The sequence below is a fragment of the Varroa jacobsoni genome, unplaced genomic scaffold, assembly GCF_002532875.2.
Source record: "Varroa jacobsoni isolate VJ856 unplaced genomic scaffold, vjacob_1.0 contig01214, whole genome shotgun sequence".
In the NCBI taxonomy this organism is placed as follows: domain Eukaryota; kingdom Metazoa; phylum Arthropoda; class Arachnida; order Mesostigmata; family Varroidae; genus Varroa; species Varroa jacobsoni.
Genome location: NW_019214598.1, coordinates 56,958 through 71,092, shown reverse-complemented (window position 1 = coordinate 71,092; position 14,135 = coordinate 56,958). Strand labels below are relative to the sequence as shown.

The window sequence follows — 14,135 nt, the reverse complement described above, 5'->3', positions numbered from 1 at the left end:
GTCAATCATGGGGACCAAAGCAAATTCGTGCCTGACAATTCTTCCGGCCTACATACAGCCACACACATACTGATGCCATAGATTGTAGTATAAATGTCAATTAGAGCCCCTCAAACGCAGCGCCGATTCAACCACTCCATGTTACTGAATGACGCCACGCATGTTATTTGTACGTTACACTTGGCACTATTAAAGTCCGCGGTCTACAATTTAGCTAACACACCGGTAATAAACTCGCTTATTGGCTATTTATAGATCGTTATTTCTGTTTGGTGGATTCGCTTAACAAGATTTCTTGCTTTCTCTACTCTTTCCTCTCTGGCTTCTTGTCGGCGATACTAAACCTGCCCCTATTATCGATGGCCACCAAATCGCAACCGACATAAAAAACCAAATTATCTTATTTTTTCGGCGTTGTCTAGCAATTCCCTTGCCGTAAATATACCTCGCAGCTTCTGTGTTTGTTGGCGTCAGCGTATGTATGAAAAACAACAAAGCAGACACGGAAATCGTATAGACTACAGAAGCTTTGCATTCCAGTCATCAATGCAATCAGCTCAGTGATCTAACCAGTGGCGGACAACAACGCCATAGAAATATCAGCGTTCTGCTTCGTAGTGGTAGTTTATCAATATTCTCCAAAATTAGACCAGGGCGCATCGAGCATCAGAATACGTAATATATGTGTATTAACGTTGCGACGTGAGGCACAAGGAGGCAAAAGCCTCAAAAAAAGAAACGCAAGTGAAAAAACCTTCGTAGAATAACTCGCATGATTAATAGCAGAGATAGGACAAAAGTGAACGCGCTAAATATGCCAGGACGGGTCGTTTTCCTTGGGTGTTCTAACGTTGTTTCTTTTTTTTTCCTACTAATCCTAGAGACACGTGGTAATCTAGGTGTAAATTCCAAGCCAGGTATAAACACACCTCGTTTTACGCTGAGAACCAGTCGTCTGATGTAATGCTTAACGGCGATAACGGACGTAAAACTCGGAACACAGGGATGTTCTAATCAGGGCAACCAATGAAAAAGTAGCACCGAGGTTTGGCCGAGGGAAATCGGAGGCGTTCAGTGAGCGTGCACTCATCTTCAGCTGTCTGTTTACGTCTGCTTTCTTCTCTGCATTCGTGAACAGGTCCGAATCGCAGATGGCCCCGGGCCACGAGGGTAAAATCGCCTCGATTTCCCCCTGTTGAGATGAGTTGGAATACTTTTCAATTAGCTAAAGCCCCCCGCTTCTTACGCTGAACTAAAGGTAGGTCTCCACGGAAGGAGTAATTGAGTGTCGCATGGTGTACTAAGCGTTTCGCACTATTATAGTAGAAATGGTAGGTGCAATCTTGATAAGTGTTTGCATACAGCTTTTGGGTCGACAGAGCCAATTGGATGCGGCGGCGGCGGCAGCAGTGACAGCTTTAGAACCCGGCCGGCTTCTTTTTGACTGGGCGAGTCCATTTGAAAAACGGGTGCAAGGTCTAATAGATTGTGGGAGAATCGTCGCCAAATGTTCACAGCAGTTTTCTAGTTTGTTCAGTGGGCATATCGTTTCGCGTGCGAACGAACTTCTCCAACCTTTCGGTATTTTCCAGGGTTGATACAGATTAGAAAAAGTGCGGAAACAACCGGCAGGGGTAGCACAGAAAAACTGATATTTCGAAAAGTTGCTGCTAAATGCAAATAGGCCTGGAGGCCGCAGACGTTGTTGCCAACCTAAGAAGACGCTGGCCCGAGCGACCACGGCATGCAATATATTACGGTCGTTAAAGATACATTCTCACGTCTCCGCCCTTACATTGCTGTGCATAAACGTATACGTCTATACTCATATGTAAGTTTGTAATTGTTTGCTTCGGTATCGTAATGCCATAATACCGGAGCAAAGTTAGTACCGCAAGAGGTTCGTTTAGTGGCTGGCCACCAAGTCAGTTATTCGTTTGGGTAATATAACAATAACAAAATGGCGTGTGCAGACGTACGCGTAAATACGCTGTGCATACGTGGTCTCTTCTCGGCATCAAATACACTGCCGTACTGATATATACATTACAGCGAACACGGTATATTTCTCATACGTCAGGGCATGTATCAACCGCGTTCGTCGTATTCACTTGTATATGAGTCGACTGAATTTACCTGACTGTCATTGCTTAGGTAACCGTTAGTCTCCACGACCAGCCGTGCTGGAGTGCCACTCTCGAACGGCTCAAACGTAAGTCACGAATATCAATTATAGTACACTATGACAGGGGCTTCCTACGCCCCTCTACATATCTAACCGCAATATCTACACTGCTTGCAGAAATCGACGGTCTTGAGATCGTTTTGAACAAATCCGGCAAGAAGCTCTACAGCGCAGTCTGGCTCGAGTGGCTAATGCGCATCTCATTTAATGTATTGCCATGGTAACGATAACTAACAAGCATGCGGCCACGCCGGCGTTGGCAAAAATTACTATTAGATATAACTAGTTAGGAAAATAGCAAATGAAAAAATACGCAAATAAGATGAGGTAGTAGTTTCAGGCGCTTCTATCGTCGTCATGCTGTTTCATAGGGCTGTTGGAACTAGGTCCAGCAAAACCCATTCGAATTAAACTCCTAATGGAGACAAGCTTTTGATGCCGAACCTCTAAATATAAGTGAGGAATAGCGAGGGCTTTTTTCACACGATATAAATAACTACTATTTCAGAAAATAAAAACAAAGCCTACTTTGGTGAAAATACGCTCCTCAAGTAACAGCCTCCGATTATTGTCCAATTTTTATCCATAACTCTCTCCTGTTTAAAGGAGGCACAAAAGGAAAAAAGCTCGTTGAAAAGCCCGTTTAGAGCCTTTAATAGACTCTTCCCAGCATCGTAGCTGTCACTGATCCTCGTGTGACTATCACTAATCGCCTGTATATATATATATGTGCATATAGATTATGTTTTTACATAGAAATCGAGTTAGAATGCTGTCAGCAGAGGAAATACACGACGATCGTGCTCGTGATGACGTTTTGCGAAAGAATGAAACGAAAGATGATAATGTTACTTACTTATATGACTGGTAACATGAACGGATCTTGAGTCCTCCCTTAATGAACGTCACGAGCGACTGGTCCTCGACGAACGTCAATACGGCATTCTCGAGCAGGCACTCAGCGTAGCAAAGTTCGGCATGCAGCTCTTCCGCAGTATAACTGTTGTAGTCGGGTCGTACGAGCATGCGGTACACAGCACTAGAGCGCCTACGAAATCGCTGACATACTTCAACCCCTTGCCGAATAGCTTCCTGGGCAGCCTTTATATCAGCCTGCGAAAATAAAGAGAGTTTGCACCATGTACAACACATAAACTGAACCTCGTCCACAGGTGAGCTAATAAGATGTACTGATATTTAGAGTCGATAGATATTCAACTCAGTCTTAGCCATGATTGGTCCGAAAATCATGAAAGAAAGGTACCTTGTCACAGAATGAATTTTATTATCAGGCAGGTGAACGTGTATGCGTCTACCGCTTGAATGCTATCAGAAAAATAGTACAATATAAAGAATAGCTATTAATAACTTCACGGATTTCTAAATATATGTGTAACACCCTTGTCTCTGTCCTACATGTTATTTTCCATGATTTACTATACGTTTAGGACCTCATAACGTTACAAATTCTGACGTAAACAGCGCCAATTAAGAACGTAAACATGCTCCATATGATTACGAATTGCCTCAGGAACACAACATAACCTCATCAATATATTTCTACACATGCCAAGTTCTGATTTCTATCGATACGCAGCACATCTTGTCACGTGATCACGAAAGTTCCACATTTGTGAGACAGAGCTAATGTGCAAAAGAAAGAAAACAATGTAGAGTGAGCACTTCGGCGAACAGAGTACGGTACGTATTAACGCAACGTGCTTTGTGTTCAAAAATCTTTACTTTTAAGAAATTTATCAGTCGATATTAGCAGTCTATGCATTTATATTAAATATTGACAGTTCGTCCGATCCACATTTTTCTGTCTAAACGCAGCGATACGGTCATAGGGACATCATATCGCTTAACCCACCATCGAACCTATGCTGCTTCAGCTCGCCCAACGCAATAACATAGTAGTGGAAAGCACCCAAAGAGAACTGATCTTTGTGGATCGCTTGCTTCGTGGAACGCGTTTTGTAATCTCGGTCTGGCCGTCTTCGCCTTTTCCGGCCTTTTTCCTCACTTTCACATACGTCCGTGTACGGTGGCATCGGGCTCCCCGTCTACGATATCGTCCACGTCACTGTTTGATCCCCACTGCCCGTGACCGACTAATCTTAGCGAATACGCAGTGACTAAAATAGACATGTCGCAACTGTACGTCCTAGCAGCAGGCCTTCGTCCTTTGCTCAGGATTAAAAACAACGACGAAGCAAGACACTCAGTGCTAAATATGTCATATGCACGTTAGTTTAACTGAACTCGAAGGCCATATCCTACAAGGGAAGTCGGCCTTAGGGGAAAAATACCGCACGTACCTATCTTATTCACGCCTGGTCTCGCTCTATCAGCTTCCTAATCTGTAGACACCTAGTACAACATCGAGCTTGCCGTGTTTCCTAGCGCAGATTTCACACTAAACAACCTGAATTTTTAACTTAATTTTTCTGGGGAACGTCGAACACGCGCAGAAATTAGATAAGAGCAGGGGCGCGCGTTTACTGTGTCAGCAGTGCTATGAATAGCCGTGAGAAGAAAGCATTGATTTGGAAGCAAAATTAGCCGCCAATAGCCACGAACGCTATGATGTGATTTTACGAATATTAGCGACGCAGATGTACCGAGCTCTACGGAACACAATGTAGTTGTGCGTTGCATGAAGCACCGTATTTCTCGTAATACTCAGACCAGCGTTTAGTAGGCTTATTTGATTTGACTCAACTGCGTTCGGCACCGAGGGCAGACATCAAAACGGACAAATAAAGCTCGTTGATTACGGCTGTTATATGAGTAGATTGCGGGGCATAATCTATAACGGAATTTTAAACTTTCTACACGTTTTCACTTCTTGCGAAAAGCGCACTTGTAGCTTGTACTTGATAACGACCTGTTACTATTCTTTACTTTATTATTATAAAACACATATTGTAAAAAAGTCTCCTCAACGTTAACTTTCTAATTTTCGCTGTTGCACGATATGATCCGCTTATCGAAATCAATGACTCAATGGTCAGTGAAGCTGAGTGGCTCGGGAGGAAATGTCGCTATATTGTCGATGATAAGCGGTTTAACATACGAGGACCCGAATGAGAAAAACTGACTGCAAGTTACGATCGTGTTTGTGTCTAGAGCCATTAAGTACCTTGCGGGTTTCACCCAACAAGTCGAGACAATTTTTTCGAGGACCCGCCGGAACCAAGAGGCGCTTCCGAATATGTACTATATACTTTAACTCTTTGTCATTCCTACCTATCAATGGGTTCGTTCTTCTGAAATATGTTGAAACTGGTTGCTGCTGAATCTAACAGGCTAATGACATATGGCAGGATAGGTGGGTCGAAAAACCTCTTCGTTTTCAAAAACTTCAAGCGCACTTGAAGTAGTAGGACAGGAAACTTACTATACATTTGGCCTAAATTGGTTAGCCGTGCTTGTTTCCGGTGCTTTCAGCAGACATACAAACGTAATTAACATATCTTGACGTTATTGCAGTAGCTGAAAAATCATTGGCAAGGTGCGAACCTAGTATGGTTATACCAAAAATATCTGATTTGGACATTAGACGAAAAACTGTCATAGCTGTGAGCAGGGAAAATTTCCGCTGACAACCTAACTTGATTCTATTAGGGTGTTAGACGCCATTCCTCAAAATTGGCCTATAAAAGCTCACAATACAGCACACATATATTCCCTACGGTATGAAACACTCTATGAGGCGTTTTAATCTCGCCCTATGCAGTAACAGCTGCATTACATGAAAGCGTATAAACAACGGTCGGTATTTAATGCTCCCGTACTAAATATATCTGGCAGACTCCATTCGGCGCACTTCACCTGAAGTAGCAGGGAAGTTTAGATGGACCAGATACCTTTTGTACGCAGGCGGACGGGAAGGAACAGCTTTCTTACAAGAAGTTTCGTGGTATTACGCGGTTCGCAGGATACATGTAGCCTATGGCCAAACTTATCGGGAGCAAAATATTTGCTAAGATTTTTATTCATCATTCCGGCATACTGTTCGCTTTGGATTTTAATCACGACCAGATAAACTAGTGATTAAAGAAGAACATATAACTATTAAATAGTAATCTTGATAATAATATCAAATACAAGTGGCGTACCAATGTTCGACGTTTGCCACATGATCGTACAATAGAGATAAAAGTTAAATAACTAAGCTATTTAATTTACTTGGCGGATTCATTGTTGTCTAGCATTTTGTTTTCGTATTAGCCCGTTCGTCTCTGTACCGTTATGTCAGGCTGGTGTAGACAGTAATTTAGCGGCGCTAAACCCCGTCGGGGAGAACGCTGCAGTAACGAGACTAGCAAGAAGAAACAGCTATCCAGCTTCCGTGTAGCGAAAGTAACCGTTCTGGCCTTCTGTTCCAGCCCTCAAAGCTTTGAGCGGCATCATAATAAGAGGGGAAATAGGATTTTGGTCGACGAACAACAGCGACACCATTGACCGCATTCTGGCCAGCTGAGCCATTATTCGACTCGGTTGGGTTGGGTTGGATAGACACGGGCAAGAATCGTCGTTGGAATCGCGCTGATTGGAAGAACGGACACGCTTTCCTGATGAGGTCCTTGTGATGCTTAAGGGAACCCGATCCTCACTGACGTTTACACTATTTCTAGTGTACGTACCTTCTCTGCAGCTACTCGATACTTTGGCTTCAGTGGAAATCAGCATGGGACGGATCAAGGCGCCAAAGGCCGGTACTCAATGCAACGAAGCGCGAATATCCTAACTTTGCTTCGTCGAGTGAGGAGAGCTTCGCAATGGAGACACCGCAGCCGAATGGAAATAAACCAGAAGATAGAAAAAGCACAGGTGGATTCCTCGGATTGGACCCTCTATAAGCCGCGCGATGACCTCTTCTCTACTGTCAACGGCGAACAATCTTAGGGACCCTTAGTTACATGGGTGCCTAGTTGCGTGCCATCTGTGCATTTACATAGTGGAATAAGGATCTATATTTCACGGCTGTCTTTTCGGGAGAACTCGCACGCCGGCAGCGGGAGTCACCGCGTCATAGAAGCTGTTTACTTAATTGTAAATGGAAAGAGGCTGGTGGCTATGCACAGACAAACTCACATCAGTATTATTCTATATGTTGGTGTGATTCAACGTGTCTCTCTATGATCGAACAATCTAATGCTTCGCGGTATGAAAAGATTTCTTTGCTAGGATCAAGCGGAGGCGATATCTGTGGGCACCGTTAACGTTTCTGTTAATAAAACCTAATTTGAAAAAGTGTCAAAATATCGATGATAAAAAAAATACAACATAAAACGTGAAAGTGTTGTTTGACAATTTGTCCTTTTTTGCCCTAGACAGTGAAGTACGGTTGCCTGGAATCTCAATTCTTTGAAGTATTGTATATCAATATTGTGAGCGTTATGTAAGCTTTTAGAACGACATGTATGCACGTACTGCTCCCTTATTACATATATTCATTGCTCTCTACCTGTCTGTTTCTGTTTTGTATTCAAATACCCTCTACAGTGGGGGTCGATTGCAAAGAGTACCATTTTGCCTCTCTGGTGTTGTTTCTTTGACAAGGAAAAAGGCCGGGAGGCAAATGATTAGCCTTAGGTCGTCGCTTTTTTAGACAGAGAGAACAGTTCTCTTTCTTGCATTGTGTTCGCTAAGCAGGTAATGAGCCCATTGATACCGTTTACTTCGCTATATATGGCTGTCCAAGTACCAGCAGCAACAGCTATTGCTGCTGCAGATTTCAACATTCGAAAACATGGTAACTGAATGACCCCTCACGATAGTTCCCGTAGAGAGGCCATTCGGTCTCAGCTGACCCCCTATACCATCCATACTGCCATACTTCACCGCAATACATTGACTGATTTCCTTCGTACGTCTCAAGAACGGCACTAGTTAATCTGTGCGCAATTCGATTGAGAAATTTAAAAAAGGATTTTTCGTAAGGCCAGCAAGGTATGCCTGCCGTCTCGCTTAGATCCATAGTAGCTCGTACCATCGGTACGAGCGGTCTTGATTTTATTTTAACTTCAATATCAGCAAGACCTCTAGGGTCTAAAGTAGATCAGATTCGACGCTACCGCCCGTAGTATAACATCGTTCGCTGCGATTGACGCCCCTATAAGCAAAATGCTGCCGACCACCTCCTTTATGAAACTCGAATAATAAGCGTTTTTTTTTTCTTACTAAAGTTTCGCAATTCTTTCGTCCATATGTGTATACATTATATGGTATACTGCTGCTAGTGGTTGTTGTGTTTCTGCCACTATTTGGTACTAGCCGCATGTCTCGCCAATGATAGATTATAGATTCGATAGGATCATAGCTGGTTAAACCTCTTTAGGTTTAGCGCTTCATATCCTGAACAGTTCCAGCCTTAAGGACTGGACGACTGCGGAGGCACCAGCGAGAAAGCCTAAAGACAAGGAACTTGGTACGTGTTAAACGCAACTTACGCGAGTGCGATACCACACCTCTGGTCGATAAGCAGACTAAAAATTACCGCTCTAAGTTGATAACAATGGAATGACGGCTGAAATTTCTCAACATCAGTATTTTAGACAGGATTATTATGGCGGCGATACAACCGCAGACAGATACTCTGTACAATTACACGTTTTTGCGTAAAATGAAAAAGACGTGTTCCAATGATTATCATAATTCCGTTTCTGGTTAACTAATGGATGTGCATATTGTGAAAATGAAGCAGATAGAGAGAAGTATTTATATCCATCTAAGTGCGTATATGTGGAAGCTAAAAAAGAAACCTGTTATAGTTTATTTGAGCTCGATCGAACTTATAAAAGGCGCCGGGCCTCAGAGGTGGTAGCACCCCTTTCATTGTGTGATTATCATCGACTAGTTTTTCGGATGCTGTTTGGCTAGATAGATTATGACAGACTACGATAACATAATATTCGAAGTATTGGACAGTTATCGTCCTAACATGCGTTATGGCCTAAACTTGTGTTTACGAGCCTGTCTAGCAAGGGTCCTCACGCACGCGCAAATGTTCTCTCCTACAATATATCTTGCCGAATTGTAGCAACGCTGTTTACATTTCGAAGCTAAAATTCGACCGTGAATCGCTTTGAATGTTATTTAGTTAAAGAGAACGAACTCTAAAATAGTAAGTGTTCAATAAAGGCTTGTCGTACTTACCATGTCCAAGGTAAGGACAGCTTGCATGAACATGATAGTCGACTGACCCAGTGCGTGGTAGATGCTCTCGTGCGCCCTACAACATACAGCAGACAAAAAACTACAGATTAGCCTAATTAACAACCGAGATTTTCTCAACTCTCACGGATAGGTTTTATTTTGCAAATGGCGTCATAGGGAAGCGTTGACAAACAATAGCGTCATTGCATCGCATAGGATACTTGACGTGCGAATATATACAGCACCGGATACGATTTGCACTAGAAAAGGATTTGCTAAACTCAAATGGCTGCCCGCTAATGGGACCAAGGTGCGAGTATTCAATAGGAACAATATCAGAAACGTCCATAAAAAGGCTACGCACAATATGTTAGCGCAGCCGTCGTTACCCGTTATCTATATTTCGTGCCTTAACTTGATTTTAGGCTTTTAAGCTTCAGATCAGTTACACACTTAACGTTTATCATAAGCGTGCCTAATTGTTTGACGACAATTGTGCCTGTACTGACTGGCACAGTAAATCGTAGAACACTGAGTATTCATTGATAAAAAAAAAAGTTGACAACTGTCTCAGGTAAATTTGCTCAGAATTTTACGGCTCATTGTCCTGAAGGGGCATGCGTAAGTAAAACTGGACACTCAAGATAACCGTTACTCAGCTAAGCAAGAGAATAATAAGCAATTTGTTCGAATAAGCCTTTTACCTACTTGAGCTCAGATAACGGATATGTCAGGAGTAGGTTGAGTTATCGGAAACTTCTGCTACTTTCCTAACTGACCGAAAAAGAGGTGGTCGTAGACCCATGCCAAGTAGAAGTGGTTGTAAGATACGGACAAGGAGAGGAACTATGCAGACCGTAAGTAGAAAATGGGTATCTTGCACATGTCTGATCGGATCCGTTCTAGTTATTCGGATTGTCTAAAGAGTCGCTTAAGAATTCGTAGGAACGATAGGCTTGTGTTTGAAGCGACCACTGTTCGATAACTCGCGCTGCACTGACGTTGTACTGATACGGGCATTATGAGGGTTAGGTCAGTCGTAATGTGCGGGGCAGAATGGTCTGTTTTTTTTTCTGTAGACAACGATCCCTAAAAGACCCGAGGCCTTTTGCGCGTTGGCGTCCGACACAACAAAGTGTTCGAATAGTATGATGTGCAGACTGATGGGGTCGACCGCTCAGTTTATCAAGAGTTGAACGTAGACGTCTAGCGTGTACGTGGTGTTTGCCTTTATGCTCATATTTTTCTGGGCCTAAACTATCTATTCTGAACTTTAGACGAGTTGGGCAGCTAACTTTGAACCCATACATCAGGTTATAATGACACACCAGGGAAGAGGGCCGGACGAGAAAGGTCCAGGTCATATTGAATAGAAAAGAAGCGTTCTCTGCAGTGTATTCATTCTCAGTAATTTATGTCTCCGACTGATTTCTAGGAATCGTTTGCCAAGGTTGCACAGGTAAAAGCTGGGGAAGTCTAATGACTCTCATCTCTTGGGTTCGGTAATGACGCTACCTGTTCCAGCTATTGGACACAATTCTCCTCAGCACCAGCTAGTCATAAGGTGTGGTGTAACCCTATAAGAGCAAAATATAGCAACAGCAGCAGTAGCAGCGCACCGAGCAGTGGCCGAGGTCGCAGTATCAGGATATGGATTGGCGGCAGGTGGATGATCACCTTCGCTTTTTGACCTTTTTTCCTTTTTTTTTTTTTTTTTTTTTGTCTCAGTAGCAATGCCTGCCAATGCGTGCTATTGACGTATTAACTGCGTTCTTTTAAAACGCCACAGCTAGCAACGCAGCGATCCCCGCGGGTCAAGCGCTATTTGATGAATGAAGCTTCATCGACTCCTCTGATCTCTTCCAAACCCTTTCATTGTGTTTGTAACGTTCTTTTTTTGCCTTAAGTATACTCGAATATTATAGGCGACTTGTTACAACCACTCTCTAGTTTGGCGGCAACTTCATAGAGTGGACCAAAGTACGCTAAAAGATTGAATGAGAGAAAGGGAAAAAGCCAACGACCGCCAATTACTTTCTACGCTTACCAAAATTACGCTTGCTCTTGATCCCGAGAGAGCCTTTGGCGTATTCCTCCATTGCTCGCATGCCCGGTGACTTCCCGGCGTCATACACTTTAAGAAGGTCGCTATGCATCCGAGCTAGGCGTCCTAGGCTGCATCTCACTGGGCTAACTGGGCATATTGCATATCGTCCTTGCATTAGCACTAGCGCTGGCTGCTGCTCTGTTCTTTGATGCCAGCGAAGGCCTTACTTCTGCCAAATGCTTGAGCCACCCTCAAGGGACGTCGCGCGCTTCCAGTCCAGCCATAAAGCACGGTCCTGGAATACATCTCGTTAAATAGTAACCCGATAACAGTAAATGGGGTGAGCAAGGAGTGTGTGCCAGCGACCGTAGCATCACGACTCTCTGGATCTCAAAGCGTCTTGCAGAGCTTGCATAGATAGTACTTCCACAACCAGCCTCTCTTAGACACTGTGATGAGGAGATGCAGCGCCCACATCTATGCCGAAACAAGGGGGCTAGTAACAGTAATATTAGTATTAGCATTCATCCTGGACGCATGTGTTTACTTTAACACGGCGTAGAATGTGTGAGGCTACAGGAAGGCACATTTGGAGAAGTGGAGGAAGAAGCAAGAAAGACAGAACACACATAGAGCAAGCGGCTCAGTGAGAAGAGCCACCACGGAAGTGTCCTTTCTGGCGAACATCTTTGTTTGCGCTCCTAATATGATAGAGACGAAAAAGCAGCGTATGCGGGCAGCCAAGCCACAGGATACGCCTGAACATATAAGGGAACAGGAGCAGCCCAGAGATTTATTTACTGCTAAGCTCAGATCGTCTCTGTCAGTTCTGCTTCGCCGAACAAACGCCAGTTCTATAGGCCATGGTGCCCAATTGCGACGTCTACGTGCCTCCTGTGTTTGGTACTAGCGTCTTACGTCGTCTGTTTATCGACGATGGTTGCGGCCCGACAGTATGCGGCATCGTCATTGGCCACTTGTACCATTATGCCACACCAAGGGTTACCACTGATGTCAAAGGCACCCTGTTTCGATCCACGCAGTGTAGGAAACACAAGATGAAGTGTATGTACATACATGCACTGCAACTAATACACTGTAGCTGACATAAGTAAGTTCATCTATAGATATTTGTTTCTATAGATCTGCCGCATAATACCAGTTGAACAATGAATGCTCCGCTCACGCTTATAGGCACGCCAGAAAAAAATTAATGAAAAAACTCTACTAATAGGCTATGTTTCCGGTAGCCCAATTGAGCGGTATATAATCACTTTTAATCGTTGTTCCCTCCACTTATTTGGGCCGTTTGCGTACGCTCACCCTTGTAGTCGTATTTATGTTACATGTATAATTATGAATAAGTGTTTATGTATGTGAAGAAAAAATTTTTTTTATTAACACCTTGATTTACATGGTCCTGTCAACTTCCGCTTTAATGTAAGGACATTTTGCCGCCATCTTTACTTATATTCTTAAACAACAACTACGCAAGAGGCCAAACGAGAATTGTACATACATGCAACTATATCAAGCGCATGTAAGCACGTTACGTCGCTGTACAGTAGCTCGCGCTACGACGTCATGCTGACGTCCCCGTTCTACATCGGAGAAAGATACGCATACACTACGGTTATGCAGACCGGCAAATTGACCTTTGAGTCTCTATAAGATCTCATATATCTTTTGTGTGCGGTCGGCGCACAATCTTTTTCAGTTCACGAACGAAAAGGTAAAAAGAGAATGAAGCACAAAGTAATTTGCCAATGAACATTTGTTTGGGCGGATATTATCCACGGTTTCTGGTAGTAACAGTAGTAACAGCAAAGCTGAGACGGTTCAGCAAAATGCTTGTCGCGCAGGTAGCGAATCGCCATATTTAATAATATTTCCATTAGAGAAAATAAGTGGAGAGACAGCTAGCCCATCTTTATCATAGCACGCTTTTAACTTGCATCTCCGATAACTTAAGGAAAAATGGCTTAAATTAACAACTTATAATGCAACGTCGCTAACCATGGCTGAGTGCGAAAAAAAGGATAGTAGAAGAAGAAAAGGGAAGGACTGGGGTTTTTAGTGACTGCTGACAGCTATGGTGAAAGAGAGAAGTCCAAGATGTTATGAAGTACGTTCCGAATAATAGAAAGTAGTCAACGGTCTGGCTGTAGACTGCGGCATTCGGCCAGCTTACTATGCATTTCGGAGCGTTAATCCTGCTCATTCGTCTGTGCGTCTATTCGTTTGTCCGACGGTCCGTTTGCTCGGCTGATCGGGATGGTAGTAAATAAAACGGTCTCGGCAAAGGAAAATGAAAAAAGACGAGCACACATGGTCAGATGGTATAGCAAGTGAAGCTTGAGCAGAAGGATTGCGAGTGCTGGGACTCCGCACGGAACTGGGATTGAAATGGGCCTCAGTTTTAGGGAGGCGGACGCTCCGCAAAGCTTTTGACGGGGTGCTTGCATGAAAGAAAGACGCAAGAGAACTATGATAAGGAAAGCCGAAAGAACACAGCCGTTGCTGCCATAGGGCAACACCGAAAGCAAGCTGGTATCCTGACGAACATCAAGTTAACAAATTAATTTGCCATTATCAAACACTAAACGCACTTGTGCTGCTACGCGGTTTACTACTCAGACACATCTGTGGCTTATCTTTGCCTTTTTTTCTACCCAATGTCCATCTATCGAACCATCCAGCCGTTTCATTGATTTCATCCTCGAACTCTGCCTGCTG

At 43.5% G+C, this 14,135-nt stretch overlaps 1 protein-coding gene across 1 annotated transcript in view; it reads right to left on the bottom strand.

Annotated features, from left to right (window-relative positions):
- LOC111271883 (tetratricopeptide repeat protein 39B) overlaps positions 1–14,135 on the bottom strand; it is a 61,351-nt gene that overhangs the window by 22,342 nt on the left and 24,874 nt on the right. The window contains exons 4-5 of the mRNA XM_086973091.1: positions 9,353–9,428; positions 3,042–3,298 (exon numbers count right to left, since the gene is read on the bottom strand). Of these exons, the coding sequence (XP_086829217.1) occupies positions 3,042–3,298; positions 9,353–9,428 (333 nt within the window). The remainder of the gene's footprint in view (positions 1–3,041; positions 3,299–9,352; positions 9,429–14,135) is intronic.